This window comes from Hetaerina americana, unplaced genomic scaffold (genome assembly GCF_022747635.1).
Source record: "Hetaerina americana unplaced genomic scaffold, ioHetAmer1.1.p SCAF_29, whole genome shotgun sequence".
Taxonomy (NCBI): Eukaryota; Metazoa; Arthropoda; class Insecta; order Odonata; family Calopterygidae; genus Hetaerina; species Hetaerina americana.
In genome coordinates, this window is record NW_027286863.1 from 4899527 (window position 1) to 4918462 (window position 18936).

The 18936-nt window shown below is 41.8% G+C and overlaps 1 protein-coding gene across 2 annotated transcripts in view; it reads right to left on the reverse strand.

The window, feature by feature from the left end:
- The window catches only part of LOC139689904 (uncharacterized), a 55017-nt gene that overhangs the window by 16077 nt on the left and 20004 nt on the right, over positions 1–18936 (reverse strand). For both annotated transcript variants that reach the window (XM_071587023.1, XM_071587024.1), the window contains 2 exons: positions 6755–7048; positions 850–1036 (listed from right to left, as the gene is read on the reverse strand). In XM_071587023.1, the coding sequence (XP_071443124.1) occupies positions 850–1036; positions 6755–7048 (481 nt within the window). The remainder of the gene's footprint in view (positions 1–849; positions 1037–6754; positions 7049–18936) is intronic.

Here is an 18936-nt window from a genome sequence, read left to right on the forward strand (position 1 = left end):
AAAAGCGATTCGTCTCCCTCATCTCAAGTTTTTCCGGATGACTGAAACCTCTGAAATTGCGTTATATTTCTGGTTAAATTCATGCGTGATTATAATTTAATGCTATAATTTTATCCATTACCTTCACCAAGCACTAAAGAAACTAATTTATTTCGAAAGGAACATTGAATTTTAAGCAAATATCGCCACACAACCATAGCAATGTCATTTAAGGAAGACTCCCAACGGGCTCTCCAGGTATTTCATCACACCCGCGGATGGAAGGGAGTTCACTTACGAAATGGGAGACCTTAGGGATAAGGGCAAGCATGTAATCACGCGGGAATGACTGGAAAACAAGAGAAAACAAGTCAGGAGGTGAAAGCGGCAGTAATCGACCTAACAAGTAACTTTGGTTACACTGGATTGCAAAAATTCCAACCAGGCAACTATTCTACGTCTGAATATATGCATCAAAGGATAAAAAACTGAATTTGCAAATACCCTGATACCTGTGGGGAGTTTTGCAGTCTCTAGACTCGAAGGGTTGCGTAAAGTGGTCATACGTCACCAAAAACAAATGCCTAGCGGAAGGGGAAGTGGGAAGAGGCTAGGTTCTACTTCCTCGACACCTGTTTGAAGGGCTAATTTATTCCAGTGAAAGAATTTGGAAACCTGGAGACATACAAACTAAAGTCTCTTGCTCCCGTGAGGCGTAGGCGTCATTAGGTCACGAGTCGAAAGCACGAGCGGACAATATCCAAAACTTCCGACTTGGTGAGACAATTGTGATACCACAGTTCAATTTGAACGCACGAATCAGAGCAATAATGCCAGGCATAGAAAGAGCATTACGAGTTAAGAAATAACCTTCTCCACGAGGACATATCTGCCCGTCGTTGAATTTGATCGTCCTCACACGGGGTGGGTCGACGGATCCAGCTTCGAATTTCACGAAGAATCGCACTGCAAGTAATTGGCCTGGCTCCAGCTTCAATGTATCGTCGGTGATAGTATGGACGATGTTGTCACTTGTTGAAACTTCACCGAACGATGTCTGAAAAGTTTAAGATAGCATTAGGCGTCATAATAAACGAGGGCACTGAAAATTGCATGCTCTAGACATTGTAGGGTAGAAGAGAAGATCGTTGAGGGAGGCAAGAATAATGGATGCATGGACATTGACGCCACTGGTGACGACGACGGAGGAAACAATAGTTAGACGAGGCGGAGAATAATTTTTCCATTTTGATGGATAGGTGTCGACAGCCTCGGAGGTTATCATCTCAAAAGCAGCTCGCACCAAATAATTGCTGTTACTCATCCAACATTTTAACTTACTTTTTGAAATTCATTGGTCCGCTAAGTATAGCAACTTTTTAAGAAGCTATTATACTTACTGTCGTATCCTCGGACGCACGTGTAAGATCGATTTTAATCACTTCACAAAATAAATAAACGAGGATTGAATCATGACCTGGGAAGGAGATGCAACAGCTTTTAGTACCTATAATCGTATCAATTGATTAGTCAAATGACAAATAAATTACTAATTCAGATTTGGTGCTTTCCCGGCGTATCTGCTTGATGAAGTTTTCTCGGGTCTCGGGAAGTCACCTGAGTCCGAGCGCGCATGTATAACAGGCTGCCAAAAACTGAGAGGCAATCATCATCCCTGAAGACGATGCACGAGTCGGGCATCGAAACGTCGGCCAACATGGAACCCCTGACCCGGTGGAAGACCCGAGAAAACTTCATCAAATTACTAATTATTAGGTAAACCACCGGTTAAGGTAAGTTTTTGGATGGACACAGCTACGAATTAAATATTTTGTGACTCCTAGAAAAATACAAACTCCAGCATTTCACTCTACATCATTCTCTGCCTGGATTCTGCCGAGAACAGACGTGTTCGAGCTCGCTCCCTAAAACCAGTTCGACCCTACCTGAGACTACCTGCGTGCCTGCTGTTACTTCTGTACCTCTGTGTTTGTTCTTCCCTAGTGAAGTGCAGTTTAGTGTTAGCTTTAAGTTTGTGAAATAGTTAAGTTTATTTAGTTTTTGTGTTGCTTGGTATTAGTTTTTAATAGAGTGGCTTTCGGTGGTTTTTGTCCGTCGAATCTAATTGGTTATCGGTGAGTGCTTTATTTTCTTTACCATATTTTTTCTTTCCTTTCTTTACTATCTCCCAAAGCGTAACTTTTGATTGAGCTAAATTTAACTAACCCCTCTCAGAAATTTTAGCGTAGCGTATACAAGTTAGCTTTTGTTGGGAACTCGGTTGTTATTTAGGATGACCTAGGTCCCCTGTTGCCATGCTCGAAGGCACTGGCGAATGCGCGGCTTTAAGGGCCCGTATCGTCATGCTGGAGAGAATGGTGCGAGAGCTTCGATCGGAGATCGCTGGCCGGAGGACTCCCCTCAGGAGAGATGGTGCTCGGGGTGGGAATACGTAAACCCGCCACACCCATGGGGGTGCACGGATTCGTCCGAATGCAACACGTGGCTGGGCGATTAGAGACCTACACCGTGTCCCATCTCCCAACGAGGGAGTGTCTCACGTCCGTAGGTCAGACGATTGGAGGGTCGTCTCTCGGGGCAAGGGGAAGGTAACGCAGCGGCGTGGATTGGACTCTGCGGAGGCAGATACCATCTCCATCTCCAACAGGTACCACGTGCTGTCGGATGATAGCACCACCGTACCTGTAGCCCCTACCTCTACTCCCAGGGCACTGCCTAGGGTAAGACGTCAGGGAACGGGAAGGGAGGGAATTGTAGTAATAGGTAGCTCGAATGTCCAACGTGTAATGGTTCCATTGAGGGAAAGGGCGCGCCGCGTAGGCGCCGATCAACGGGTGACCGTCTGGTGTTTACTAGGTGGAGGAGTCCATCAGGTGACGAAGGCAATCGAGGCGGCGGTCAAAGGCACGAAGTGCTCTAGGCTGCAGGTCGTAGCCCATGTGGGCACCAACGACGTCACGGACCATGGATCCGAGGAGGTCCTCCGTTCCCTTAGGGAACTGCGCTCCGAGGTGAAGCGCGTCCAGGGCGTCGAGGGGGTTCGGCTGGGGCTAACGGTCTGCAGCATCGTTCCGAGGGAGGATCGCGGGTCTCTGGTTTGGAGCCGAGTGGAAGGCATAAACCAGAGACTATCGAGATTCTGCTCGGACATAGGAGCCTCCTTCATCGACCGGAGGCCAACCCTCCGATCTTGCAGGAATCCCCTTAACCGATCTGGGGTCCATTACACGGCGGAAGCGGCGAGTAAGGTAGCGGATAGGATACTCGACCACTGTAGGCCAATTTTAGGATAGAGGGCAGGTTACTTACTGTGTCGGTAACATCCGGGGATAGCGCGTATAATATTACTAATAAAAATATAAAAGTCACCGACAACACTGGCATTGGTTTAGAAAGATATGTGACACGCACTTCCCCACAAAGGCGTCCTACATTACAGTCAGTCACAAATAAGGACGTTATTCAAAATAAAAATAATTTAACTATACTTGTTATAAATTGCAGAAGCCTCAAGAACAAATCAGCGGATCTAGAACACATAATCCAAACTCATTCCGCTGATATAGTATTAGGGGGAGTTGGCTGTGCAATGACATAAACTACTAAGACATTTTCCCAATAGATTTCCAAGTTTACCGACACGATAGAGATCCGGAGGAGGGGTTTTCGTGGCAGTTAAAAGTCATTTTGAAAGTAGGCAACTTTCATTTGAAAATAATAACATAGAAAGTGTTTGGTGCACCTTAATACGGACCAATCAACCCAATATAAATTTATGCTCTTTCTACAGACCTCCAGACTCAGATTTCAAAACACTTCATAGCCTCAACGATCAAATTCACAATTTTACACGTAAATATAATAACAGCATAATCATAATTGGTGGCGACTTTAACCTCACCGGTATAGATTGGGACAGCATTATCGATAAATCTGGGACCCGCGATCGCGAATCTTGCAATTCCATGATAAAATTGGTTCAAAGAAACTCCCTCCATCAAGCAGTACGCATGCCCACCCGTGGAAAGAACATATTGGATCTATTTGGAGCAGGAATTTCCCCCCGCGGAGAGGGACGAGGGACTGAAAGGGAAACTTAAAAACAGATGAACAGAACACGAATGAGGTCATTCGGAAATAATGGGTTATTATAACAGTGGAAGTGGATGCGGAAGAGGTGTTAGTGGAAGAGCATGCATTTAAGTAGAACTAATTATTTTTTAGACGCTGAGGGTGGCAAGTGGAATTTTTGCTATCTATAACCCTGCAGTTGCTATCCCGTATTGTCCGTTGGAAGAAGGAGTCCTTGAGTCGGCTAGTTCTGGCATCTATTTCCCGAATTTTATATGCATGATCCAAGCGACCAATGTATGTAGGAGTACGAATAATTTGCGAGACCTCGGTGCTGAAATATGCGGATCTGAATTTATTTTATAATTTCAATCTTGCATTGAATCGTCTCTCTGCCAATGATTCCCAACCCAAATCCATGAGCATTTCGGTAACACTTTGCCTTTTATCGTAGGAATTTTTTACAAAACGGGCTGCCCGGCGTTGAACCTTCTCAATTTCCCGAATGAGACCTTTTTCACTCGGATCCCACATGCTACATGCGTATTCTAAATGAGGCCTTACAAGAGTGTGGTAACAACGTTCCTTGACCTTCGAGTCACTTTTGCCGACAATGCGTCTAATGAATCCCAATTTTTTATATGCTTGACCGCAGACTTTACGTATGTGAGTCCCCCAAGTTAAGTCTTTTGTGAATGTGACACGTAGGTATTTTACCGTATCAACTACTGCCAGGTCACCTCCAGCTAATTTGTAAGCAAATCCCGTTGATCTTTTAAAGAAATTTACCACCGAACATTTATTATAATTTAGTGTCAATCCCCAGTTAGAACACGATTTAGTAATGAAATCTAAATCCTGCGCTAGAATAAAACGATCCTCATCCCCGGATATCTCCCGATAGATCGCCGTGTCATTCGCGAACATCCTAATTTTACTTTTCACTTCGCGGTTCAAATCGATAACAAAAATCAAGAAAAGCAACGGCCCGATTACACTTCCCTGAGGTACCCCCGGGTTTCCTAATTGGGTTTTACAGGAGCGGGTTTTCCTGAATCCGTGTTGATTGTCACTTAAAAAGTTAATATTGTCAAGGTGTCTCATTATTGAACTGACAATTATGTGCTCTAAGATTTTGCAGCAGATAGAAGTGAGAGATATAGGTCTGTAATTACTGGGATCCTCCCTGTCACCACTTTTAAAAATAGGCGTTATTTGCGCGGTTTTCCAAATCTTAGGTACTTTGCACTCTGTGAGGGATTTGTTAAATATAAATTCAAGGTACGGGACAATGTTAGGAGCTAAATGTTTTATCACCCTAGCTGGTATATTTTCGGGACGCGGGGATTTGTTGAGTTTAATCTCATTAAGCAATTTTAGAATTCCTTATTGGTCCACTGTTATTTTTTCCGTGGGTGGAGTATACATTGTTTCTTGGAGATATGCGGTGGCAACATCATTCGAGAAAACACTTTGGAAGAATGAATTTAGGATGTTAGCTTTACCCTCACTGTCTGTATGAATTAGATTGCTACAATCCCTTAAGCAAGCCACGGTTTGTTTACTCCCATTTACTTCCCTAACATATGAACAGAAAGCTTTGGGGTCAGTGTCCAAGTGCTCGCAAAGTACTTTGTGTTTAAAGTCCAGTAAGGCGCCACGTAATTGTGTTTTGGTTTCAATTTTAGAGGATCTATATGTGTCCCATAATTGTTTATTCTCAGGGGATGATGTATTCACGCCTGCCAAGGGATAGCAACTGCAGGGTTATAGATAGCAAAAGTTCCACTTGCCACCCTCAGCGTCTAAAAAATAATTAGTTGTATTTAAATGCATGCTCTTCCACTAACCTTATGTGTTTTTTTATAATAACCCATTCTTTCCGAATGACCCCATTCGTGTTCTGTTCGTCTGTTTTTAAATCTCACTTTCAGTCCCTCATCCCTCTCCGCGGGGTTAAATTCCTGCCACGTGCAACGTTGGGTCGCATTCCCTGCCTTTTCGAGTCTCTTCGGGGGTAAAGTGTTTTGTGATGCATATTCACGTGGTAGTGATGTTTCACATTCTTGCTTGTTGTGTCCTGGCTTGCGTGTTGTAGGATGGCTTTCGTGCTGCATCCTGGGGTGCGGTTTTTAGTTGTTTTGCGGTATATGTGTTTGCATGAGTATTGGATGAAGGGACTTCTGCATGAGTGTGTGCGCTGCTGTGGGTGTAATTTTCCGTGTGGTTTTTTTGGATGTGGTATTGTTCCTTTCTACGGTTGGTGACCTAACACCCCCCACACGCCCTCGCGGGGTATTATGTAGATGTAGTGTTTTTAACGTGACACCATCACTTACTGGCCCCACTGGGGTCGACGCCATTGCAGCGGCCTCACTGAGGAACAGACGCTGCGTGGACTACCTTTCGTCTGGCTCCTAACCTTCGACCTTCCGGGCATGGGTGACCCTACCTGCAGCAATTATTATTACTCTAGCCAGCACAGCTTTAGGGGTCATTGGAACGCAGAAGTCCTTTCACCATGTCAAGGTTGGGGAGGGGGCATATAAAAAGCTAACTAATATGTAATATTTATGAACCAAAGAGTTAGATGTGAAATTAGGGTGTTTTAAATTACTTTCACTTCTACCGGTGTCGAAATTCCATAGCACGAGGCACGTACTTTTTCAATGAAGTTACTTACGCCAATCAAGTGGGCGCGCTTGTCCAATGTGATGGTTAACACGACTCCGGTCGTGGATTCCTCCGCGGCGAAGGATAACAGTCCATACCATCGATCGCGTCTTTCGTTGAAGCGTATGTTCAAGAGAACATCCGGGCAGGGCGAGGGGATGGAGGCACTCGGTGCGTCCTGCCTTCGCCTCCTCCATAAGAGATCCACGCGCGGCCCATCGCGGCGGCCCATAGAAGCCTTTGCATCCTGTACAGCGGACGAAGCGGCCAGAATGATTACGAGAGTAGTCCCTATGGTCACCATCTGGAAAGAAGACGAATTTCACAAATTAAGTATTTGCTGATAAACAAAAACAAAATTGCATGCACGCAAGAACAAATCCAGCAAAACAATTGTTGCATTTCCTTCGATTCACAGCGACCACCGCGCTACCCAGCTAGGAAGGTACCATGGTAATCATTTTACATGTGAGCGAACAGCATTAATTAATAATGAACGTGATGCGATATTTTCCTTTTTGGAGGATAGAATTGCTGTGAACTGTCCTATGTGTAATCCAACTTCTAGTGAGAGAATCTCCCCGCGCTGCTCTCTCTTCCCCTTCCGCTCCCTTTAAATAGACGCAAGGGAAGCGTTTGATTTTTTCAATCTGGCTCTCCTTGATATCTTAAAGGCGGGGATATAAAATGTGTACTCTTCTGAAATCCTATATTCGGAAACGCAAAACATCATTGAACCGGACGCCTCACCAGAGAATCACCGTCCATTTGCCCAATATTGAAGAGAATTAAAATGCTTAAAGTTGGAAAAGCCCTTCCAACAGTTGAAGACGAGAAAAAAAGTTGTGGGTCGCGGGCCTCTGGAAAAAAAGTCGCCGGACTATGGGAATGCGTTGAAAGGTTTAAAAAGCAGCAATAATCCTCAGGCACTCGAATGTTTTCCTGAACTGCACTGAGCCTACGCGTCGTTCCATTATGAAATCAAAACGTCCCAACGCCTGAGTCTCTTATGAGGTTCTTTCGTATTAATCTGAATATATGAATCTCTAAAAACAATCCTCCGTTAAGCTGGCATAAAAATTATGATTGCACTTACAGTGGCCATATGCTGCGGTGCATATCCTAACATGCCGTGACACCTAACGGACGAACCACGCACTTGTATGTAAATATTCAAAGGGCTGAGAGGAATTAGGATATATGACTCCGGTGGTTGAAACTTGCTTTAAACTTTCGCTCCAAAGTGTGCAGTCATTTCCAGCCTTTATCCATTCCCGCATTCCAAATTCTCATTTCCTGTTCAACAAGAAGTGCACCATTTATTGTTCGTATAAGATCCTTCCCATGAAGATACGTTAACTCAAACCCGCATCTCTCCCTTGAACTAAAAAAATAGCAGCTTCTTCCTTGACCCCAAAGTTTCATTGCCGTAAAAGCACGTCCTCCTTAACTTTCACTGTATAATGTTTCGTAGATTCTCCACTCTCTCGTTTTTGTACAATTTTCTTACCATGATTTTCATTAACCTTCGGCATCTACCTCTGAAGCGCAGTCGAGACTTTCCCAGGTTGTCGAACAAGGACTAAAACGAGCATTGTGCGCACAAACCCTTCTCCTTGGGTTCCTCTCCCGTGACCTCCTTATCATATTGCGGTTCCGCTATTTTCACTCGCCAAATCGATGACCATTCTGCATAGTAATAACTAGTAAGTACCGAATCAATGCAACAATTTTAGAGTGGAAAATCATTCGCCTTCTTGACTGGGATCCCAGTCAAGGCGAATGATTTTTACACTCTGAAATTATTGCATCGAAATGAACATTAGCGGATGACTCCGTCAAAAGTTACTGTTGCGACATCTCCCGCAGTTTCTTTGGAAATTAAATGAGTACTCTTTTAATATTTTATGAGTCACCTAAGTCCCATGTTGTGAGAGTCAGTGAGCCTTCTTCGGTTGTCAAATTTAAATTCACGGACATTTATTTATCTTTTTATATGATTTACGCATTTTTTTCATGTACGTGGGGTCATCCGGATTCCTAACACCGAGTTCGCTCTTCCTGTAACCTTGGGAACAAAAGGCAGCCGAGGGAATTGCCAGCATTCTCATTCGTCGAGGCTCCAACAGTCGGAGTAACTGGAAAGAAAACTCATGTCTAAAAATAACTCATCTGCACCGACTACTGAATGATCTGACGCAAATCTCAAGGGAGCTGTATTTTTTTTGTTCTTTTACTAACTCTGGGATAAGAGAATTCAGTGTAAATAATAATCTGAATGCTCTGAAAAAAAATCGGCACCAATCCCTTTAACTTAATCACTATGCATATGGTACTTCATATTTGTTAATGACACGCTCAAATTCAAATATGATTAATATTTCCATTAATGAGAAACATTAAATATTTTTCATTTTTTCTGGATAATTGAGAATATATAAACGAACGTGGGGTTTGAAATAATGAAATATTATGATCAGGGCTACGAGTACACATGTTGTCACGGATGATTCATTTTTCGATTGCGACATTAAATATTGTGCATTTCCGTAATTCAAATGACGTTAATTACCACCTCATAAAGTCGTTGAAACTGAACACATGATATGTATCAAAATTAACTGAATAAATGGTCATAATCAGAAATCATTAACGCTTGCTGAAATTCGATTTCTGTGTGAACTGTTGCACATACGTAGTTGAACAAATTTAAACTGATTAATTGTTTATCACCAAATATCCAGTGATGAAGAAGTCCAATTGTTTTACCTAACTTCAATCTGGTGTGTTGACGTATTTGACTCGGATGTCTATTTTTATCGTACTACCCTCTATTGGACACTAATTCTCTAATTAGCCTCTTCCCTCCACCTCATCCCTTTCCCTAATCTAACACCTCTCTTCTTCATACTATGGATTCGTGATCTATCAATAAATATCTCTCAATCTATACACCTACTTTTTATCATCAATTTCGTCTCGCTTTAAGAGCTATATCTTGTAAAGACTTCCCTCTAATCAATACTAATCCCAAAACTCCCATTTCTTCCATGGCTGCGTTCCAAGACTATACCAAAATTAGTTGTGGCCTATTTCGGTGCGGACGTGGTAGCCCAGTGAGTAGAACGTTGGGTTACTAATCGGTGAGCCCGGGTTCGATTCCCGGGCACGCCTCTAGGTACCCTCACATTCACCAAAACTGTGTGACCTTTTCGGGTACCCGATCTACCTGGCAAACAATAACTGGCACAGGGAAAGGATCTAGCCCCCATAGCCTGATGTGAGAATGCCGCACCCCATTGGTCAACTGAGCTGAGGCTTTCATGGTGAGCTGAACTGGGGTTATCAAAATAGGTAGTACCTTTATGAAAAATCCATTTCTAATTCTTCAATTGGATTTAAAAAACCAAAGTCCATTTTTGATGGTTATTCCACCCGTTACCATTTTTCTCTCTTTCGTTTCGTAGATTATATATGTCTACTAACTTTCTTTGACCGTTCCTTACGCTTATAATTAGAATAATTTGTTTATTTTTCTTGTTCCGTATAGCCATGGAGAATGTTCTCATTATAATGTCATTTCATATTTCTAAGTTTTTACTGTTATTGACTCCAGATTGGAATTTCCAACTCTCGAAACTTTTTTCATTCCTTAAACAACTTCAGTGCACATGAGTTGTCGTTCGGTAAACACATGCTATCCATCGAAAAATGTGATAGTATGACATCTCCTTATTTAATTAATTATTAAAGCTGTAAAAACTTTGGGTCCAGGAATGAATTATTATACCTTACTCAATAATAAACCCATATCTCTGCATATTATATATTTTAGTCTCATATCTTTAATAACAATGGCGCAGTCCTTCTTAAACGCCAATTGAAAGCAATCTTTGTAAAAATGCGTTAATGTAAACTTATTATTTCTTTGTTTATTTTAGTAATGATTTACAAGTACTCGGTTAATATGACATATGAAAAAACTTCAAATATGGTTCGCCCATGGTGGATTGAAGTCATTTCCAGGGAATCGGAAAATTGCCATAATTCCAGAAAAACCGTCCAATCCCACCCAAATATGCAGCCAGGCAAAACATTAAGGTGAATAGAATGGAAATAAAGTCATTTGATAAGTATCGAAACATTGTCATTATTCCATTAAAAGGTCCAATGCAAACAGACGAAAAAAATAAGTGCATAGAATGCATTAAAGTCATTTCCTGAGTTTAGAACAAGATATGATGATGGAGATAAGTGCGCTCCAAATTGGCGAACCACCGACTCACTCACCACTATCGAGAAGAGAGGTTTCGCCCAACAGCGCGATACCACTGCCTCCCCAGGCTCCATCGTCATTTGACTCTTCCCCCAGGCTTCACCTTCCCCCTAATTGGACCGCTCCGGGAATGTCTTTTTTCCTTTGAATGTTATTTCTGTTCTCCCTATGGGTTTTCTCGAAGATCTCTGATCTCCAAAAATCGTAAAGGTAAGGTAAAGCTGAGGGTGTCCGGGAATAAACCCAAACCCTCCGGTCAGTAGTTTAACTATCTATCTACTGAAATATCACGCTTCATGAAAATTCCTTGGAAATTGGCGAAATTTCTCTTATAGGTACTACAAATTCGCGTAGTAATGAGAATGGAGTACTACCTCCAGAAAATTACCAGTGACTCTTACTGTTGAATAAGTGAAAGGAGATACAATTTAGCTAGGTTATTATAAGTAAGCTGAAATAAACATTTTGCAGTAAAAACTTATTAAAAGCAGCTGCATTATAATGATTCTTTCCTTATTATAACTTACTCGTGACCTTAACTTATGCCCATGTTGGTTAGGCAGTGGCTACAAAATCGAACCCTGATACTTTCAGTCAATACTTTCGTCTACTTTTACCACGTTTTTTTCGCCCAAAATATTAATTTTTTCAACTTTAAAATTATGATTTTCCAAATATCATCTAAATAATAATAATAATACTAATAACAACAACAACAATAACAACAAAAATAACAACAACAATAACAACAACAATAACAGTAATAATAACAACAATAATAATAATAATAGCAACAACAGGTGGAGAAGGGATTAATATTTTAAATAATATAAAGAATTTAAATAAAATAAAGAATTTATACCTGAAACTATGTTGCTCCGCTTGACTCTCTTATTTAACTACTATTCACTGATGACGCAAGGAGGATCGGAATGGTGTAGTGGCAAAGGTACTGGCTCCCAATCCCCAGGACACCAATAGGTTAGACACCCAATGGTGATCGAATTATTCAGTGGTATCCCAATCCCTACTTGTGAAGCTCAATGGGGAAAACTTTTAAGTGAGTACGCCGTCCCTCGGATGGGGCGTTTAAGTATTCTAAAACACGAAGGGAAGTGGTTAAGGAAATGATCTCGTTCATCGTTGGAAAACCAAAATAACACAAAATAAGCAAATGGAAACAGAACATGGTGCGTTGACTTTTTCAGGTGATCGAGGTGCGGACATAAACAATCTAAAACTGGGATAACTGGGAATTAAAAAAAAAAAATCATACGCATCATTCTTATGCAAGATGACGCAGACGAAGTTTCTTCAAGACGAACTATTGCTTTCACATTGGGGTAATTTGCAAGTGATCGTCGCGGGGTGAGGGTGGCACACCTATAAAGTAAGTTATCTGCATTCCTACTGAAGCGATGCGCATTTAAGACTTCTTCACTAGGTACAGGGATATTGTTGTCCCAGAATCGAGATATGGAGTATATTAAACCCTAATCAAAATGTATATATGTGTAAAGGCATATATACATATATATATAACATTTACAAGAACACTCAGACGGTAAATTGTTCGAGTTTTCGGCCCTCACAGAGGCCTTCTTCAAGTGAACCCTTTGAGCTCTCCTTCCTTAAGCTCACAACGATCAGCCTATGTGGGTCGCGGTAGTCCAGTGGGTAGAGCATTGGACTGCTGACCGGAGGGTCCCGGGTTCGATTCCTAGGCAAGGCACTCTGGGCACCTGTGCTCAACCCAAGCTAAAGTGATTTATCGGGTACCAGGTCTCCCTAGAAAACCATAACCTGCACAGGGAAAGGAACTGGCCCCCTACCCTGATGTGTGATTTTTTACACGCCGTACGGGCTAAGTACTGGGTGATCTTTACCATCACCTACTAAACCGACCTTCGGGTTGATTACTGTGTTCATGGTTATATATATATATATATATATATATATATATATATATATATATATATATATATATATACTCATATATACAGAAACAGATATAAGGAAAAGGGATAGGAACACACATAAAGGACGAGCACAATAGAGGTGGGGAAGGCGGAATCGAACGGATCACAAGAGTAAAAATATTTCCTTGACCGGGACTCGAACCTCGGATCTTTCCACTTGCCGGGCGGATGCTCTTAACCACTTGAGCTATCGAGGAAACGTAATTTACCCTGAGATCCGTGGGTCTAATATGTCGCCAAGCGCCCCGATTCTTTAGCCAAGAGATGGCGTCAGGGGGCTGTTTCACCCACCAAAGGAGAAATACACCACACACAAGAGGAAAAGATAGTGGGTTAGAATTCATACAACATCATACAGGAAAGGAACAGTGCGTTTCGTGGCACGTATAGCCAGAAGAAAGAGATGAGCCACATTGGCCAAATACACATTCAAACACGAAATCCCGCCAAACGGCGAATAAATACTCATATATACAGAAACAGATATAAGGAAAAGGGATAGGAACACACATAAAGGACGAACACAATAGAGGTGGGGAAGGCGAAATCGAACGGATCACAGGAGTAAAAATATTTCCTTGACCGGGACTCGAACCTCGGACCTTTGAGGTGGGGGATTACGGTTTACGCACGCGGAATGACCGCGGGGAGAAAGCAGTTGAGTTCTGCAGGAGAGAGGGGCTATTCATCACCAACACTTGGTTTAGACACCACAAAGAACGCAGGTATACATGGAAAACACCAGGTGACTCAGAAAGGTATCAGCTAGATTATATTCTGGTTAGAAAAAGGTTTAGAAAGAGTGTGATAAATTCGCACAGCTTCCCGGGAGCGGATGCGGACTCTGACCACAATTTAGTTGTTATGAAAGGTAGCGTCCGTTTCAAAAAGACAAGGAACGGGCGGCGAGTTAGAAAATTGAATGTAGAAGCATTAAATGGTTTGAAAAGGAAGGAATACCAACAAGCGGTGGAGGAAATCATGGAGGATGGTAAAGAGCCTAGTACTATCGAAGAAAAATGGGAAAGTATCAAGAAAGGGTTATCGGAAGCCGCAAAAGGTACTAATGGAACCGTTGACGGTAAAAGGACTAGGAAATCATGGATCACGGATGAGATGATTACAAAGATGAATGAGAGGAGAAAATGGAAGAATGTAAATAGAGAGTTAGGCAAAATGAAGGACACAGAGTTAAACAATGAATTGGGGCAATCAACAAATAAAGCAAAAGAAGCATCGTGGAAGACGGAGTGCGAGGATATGGAAAGTCTGCAGAGGAAGGGTGAAATCGGGTCGCTGTACAGCAAAGTTAAATATTTATCGGGAAGAAAGAAAAGGAGATCTATGCTAACAGTTAGGGATAAGTTGGGTAAGGTAATAATTGTCACTGGAAAGATCCAAGGGATATGGAAGGAGTATAAAGAAGAACTGTATGGTAAAGAACTTAAACCAACGAAGTTAGACATTGAAAAAGAGTATGACGTAGAGGAAGATAGCTTAGGTCCAGGCATACTCGACGATGAGATCGAAAGGGCGTTAAGTGAGATGAAACTAAATAAGGCCGTGGGGGTGGCAAACATTCCTGCGGAACTATAGAAAAGCTTAAGGAAATGCTGGAGGAAGAGTCTTCATGGCTGATTTGTCGCATCTATGAGGAAGGATTCTGGCTGGAAGACTTTGCGAGATCAGTTTTAGTTCCTATTCCAAAACACCTAAAGGTTACATCATGTAAGGACTACAGGACAATAAGTTTGATATACAACGCAGCTAGAGTGGTTCTCAGGATCATAAACAAAAGGATAGAGAGTAGGGCAAATGATTACTTAGGGGATGATCAGTTTGGGTTTAGGAAGGGGAGAGGTACGCGTGACGCCATTGCAGTAATGAGATTATTAATTGAGAGGAATATAGAACACAACCAGGAGGTATCTGCCTGTTTCGTAGATTTCGAAAAAGCTTTTGATAGAGTGAGTTGAGGAAAACAACAGATCACTCCAGTAATCCCCGCTATCTTTCCATCTCACCTCGCATAGACCTAAAATATTTATATTTCCCCTTTCCATCTCGCGCTTAACATTCTCCAATTTCCCTGTCCTCATCATTGTCCCAGCATTCCACGTTCCTATTTTAACTAAGTTGGTCTTCTTCTCCTGCGTCTTCTGTCCTGCTGCTGCTGTTATTCCCTTGCAAGGGTTTCGTGGGATGACGACGGCGGAAGCCTTGCCTCCCCCGCTGCCGGGCTCGAGCCCCGTAGTTTTCAGGACTCAAAATCTGTGTATAGCGCATCATGTTAATCTTGGAAATGATAATTGAGGTGGTTTCCCGTGGCCTTCCTCAATAGTGTTTTTAATGTGATACCATCACTTACTGGCCGCCCCACTGGGGTCAGACGCCATTGCAGCCGCCTCACTGAGGAACAGATGCTGCGTGGACTACCTTTTGTCTGGCTCCCAACCTTCGACCTATCTGGCATGGGTGACCTTACCAGGAGCAATTGTTATTACCCCCGCCAGCACAGATCTAGGGGTCATTGGGACGCACAAGCCCTTCCACCTCAAGGTTGTAGTCCGAGGAGGGATATATATATATATATTATATATATATATATATATATATATATATATATATATAATATATATATATATATATATATATATATAATATATATAGATATTATATGTATATAAATGTGGCCATGGCATACGAAAATGAAAAATACAAAATAAAACCGCCTTCACAACTTTACAGCTTTGTTAGCTGAAATTTTGGTGGCACAACCATCTTTCTTAACGGAAGGAAAAGATCTGAGTTTTCTAACTTCGTATTGTACACATTCACTTACACATATATTCACACACGTATGAAGGTGTATGGGGTGATTGAGGCATTGCATTTAAAGCAGAAACACCAAGTAAAATAAACTGATAAGAGACTTGTTATATCCTGTGGCGTAAGGCAACCGTCATTGCGGAAGGAAAGAAACAACTCATTTTCTTACTTCCGCTTAGTTATTTCTGGCTTCCCTCCGAGTTACTTCCTTTGGGCTCTGCTTACTTCAGCTCATAACGACCAGCCTATGTGGTTCGTGGTAATCCATTGGGTAGAGCGTTGGACTGCTGACTGGAGGGTCCCGGGTTCGATTCCTGGGCAAGGCACTCTTGGCACCTGCAGCTCCACCCAAGCCTAAGTGATTTTTCGGGTACCTGGTATACGGGTATTATATATATAATATATATTATATATATGTAAATATACTACATTGATCAAAAAGTTCCCGGAATAACCACCGTATGGCGCTCCCATCGTTCCGATTTGAGTTCTGTTTTTTTTGTTAAATTGGTACATCTGTTGTTGATATTCCCTTTAAATCTTAGTGTCATAACTTGACATTTGCAAAAGTTACGTAGCCAAGAGTACATCTATCTCTGTGTGTGTTGGCGATTTTTTATAATTGCAGAAATGGATTTAAATTTGCAACAACGAACTTGTATTAAATTTTGCGTAAAAACGGATTTAGTGGCGCACGGACGTTGGAAATGTTGGAAAAGTGTTTCGGCAACGATTCTCTAAAAAAAACGGTCGTTTACCAGTGGCACGAGCGGTTCAGAAGTGGTCGTGAGTCAATCGAAGATGATGAACGCAGTGGCAGACCATCGACATCGAAAGTCGGTGAAAAAATTGATAAAGTAAAAGAAATGTTGGTCAATAACCGCAAATTAATCATCAGAGAAATAGCGGAGGACTTGAACATTGCCTATGGATCCGCCCAAGACATTGTGGTTAATGATTTGGGTTTCCGTCGGGAAGCAGCAAAGTTGGTGCCGAAAGACCTCAATTTCATGCAAAAAAGAGACCGTGTTGACGTCGCAAAAGACATGATTTGCGAGGCTGAATCCGATCCCACATTCATCAAAAGGATCATTACTGGAGACGAGACGTGGGTTTATGAGTACGACACGCAATCCAGACATCAGGCAAGTGAATGGCGTTCACCAAATGAGCCGAGACCAAAAAAACCACGTCGTTTTCAGTCAAAAAAGAAGGCAATGCTGACGGTTTTCATGGATTACAACGGTGTAGTGCATCATGAATTTTTGCCAGAAGGCCAGACAGTAAACAAAGAGTATTATTTGGGCGTTATGAGACGTTTGCGTGAAGCAATTCGCCGAAAGAGACCAGAAATGTGGGCAGAAAACTCGTGGATTTTGCACCATGATAACGCACCGTCGCACAGTGCTATCATTATTCGTAATTTTTTGACGAAAAATGCAACAAATACCATCCAACAGCCACCGAATTCACCTGATTTGGCTCCCTGTGACTTCTTTCTGTTCAATCGAGTTAAAAAACCATTACGGGGAACGCGTTTTAGCAGCCGAGAGGAAGTAATGGAAAAATCGCAGGAAGCACTGATGGACATACCGAAAACCGAATATAAAAAATGTTTCGAGGATTGGATCAAGCGCTGGCATAAGTGTGTTGCAGTCGATGGGGATTACTTTGAAGGCGACAATATAGATTTAGATGAATAAACTTGTATTTTTAATTTTCTGAATAAATTCCGGGAAATTTTGATCAAGGTAGTATACATAACTACATAAACTATAAACGCAGTGTTGAATGAATGTAAAACGAATACGCGTATTTCGGCCACAAAGTAGCCCTCTTCATCGTACTGAAGGGTAATCGTCACGACAACACAAGTCGAAAGGAGAAAGGGTAAGGGCATTTTGATACGACTAAGTGTGAACTTATGACTTTGGGAACAATCTCAATAGTCTTTTCCCTTCCATCAATTTCACGGTTGAAACCGAAAAGAATAATATCCTCCCTTTCCTAGACCTGTCCCTCAATAGATCGAACGATAAATTACTTTTTGACATATACCGGAAACCCACACACACGGACAACTACATACATAAACATTCTTTTAACCATCCAAGCCACAAATACGCGGTCTACCATTCTCTCATACACAGAATATTAATTATCCCTTTGGAAACCATGGCTTACAATAAAGAATTAGAATACATTTAAAATATTGCCAAACCTAATGGTTTCCAAGAATCACTGATTGACAACATATTAAAGAAACACATGTTAAAAAATTAATCTCCACGTCCACCACACACAAAAAAGACGCAACAAAGAAATACATTAAATTACCCTTCTATCCTCAGTTAACCAGAGGCATCGAAAAAATTTCCAAGACTGTTGACACGAAAATCTCTTACACCAACAACAGCAAACTAAAACAGCTCCTAGGAAACACCAAAGACAAAACACCTACAACAGAGAAGTCTGGCATTTACCAAATCAACAGTGGGACTTGCCAAGCTTTTTACATAGGCCAAACACGCAGAAACATTCTTACTAGATATAAAGAACACTACGCCCACTACAAACACAAGAAACCAGAGAAATCCAGTATGGCACAGCATTTAATTGAAACAGGACACCACATGACAAAAGACAAGTTAAATCTCCTAAAACAAACTACGAATAATTTACTTGACGCTTATGAGAGCATTTTAATTTTCAAAAACAGAGACAATCTCCTAAACAGTGACACAGGACCTATTTCATATTCCTCGCTTTTCTCCCCGTTATATTTAAAATAGCCCTTAGTTTTTTGTAAACCTACAGTCTCTTCAACGTTTGTGCATCTTATCCTTTTTCCTTTCCCTTCCCTAAACTGCCAATTCTCCGTTTTTGAGGTGTTCAATTCATCCTCTGTAAAGTTTTTCCCACATCCTCAACGATTATTTGTCTGTAGGTTGCCTATCACTTCTCCCTCCCCCATCTACGTTCGCTTAACGGTTGTGCTAAGATTCCCCTTCACTTTTTCCCCGTTTTTGCAACGGTCATTTCCTTATTCGTGTCTACATCTACATCTACTCAATACCCCGCAAGCCGCCGCAAGGGCGTGTCGCGGGG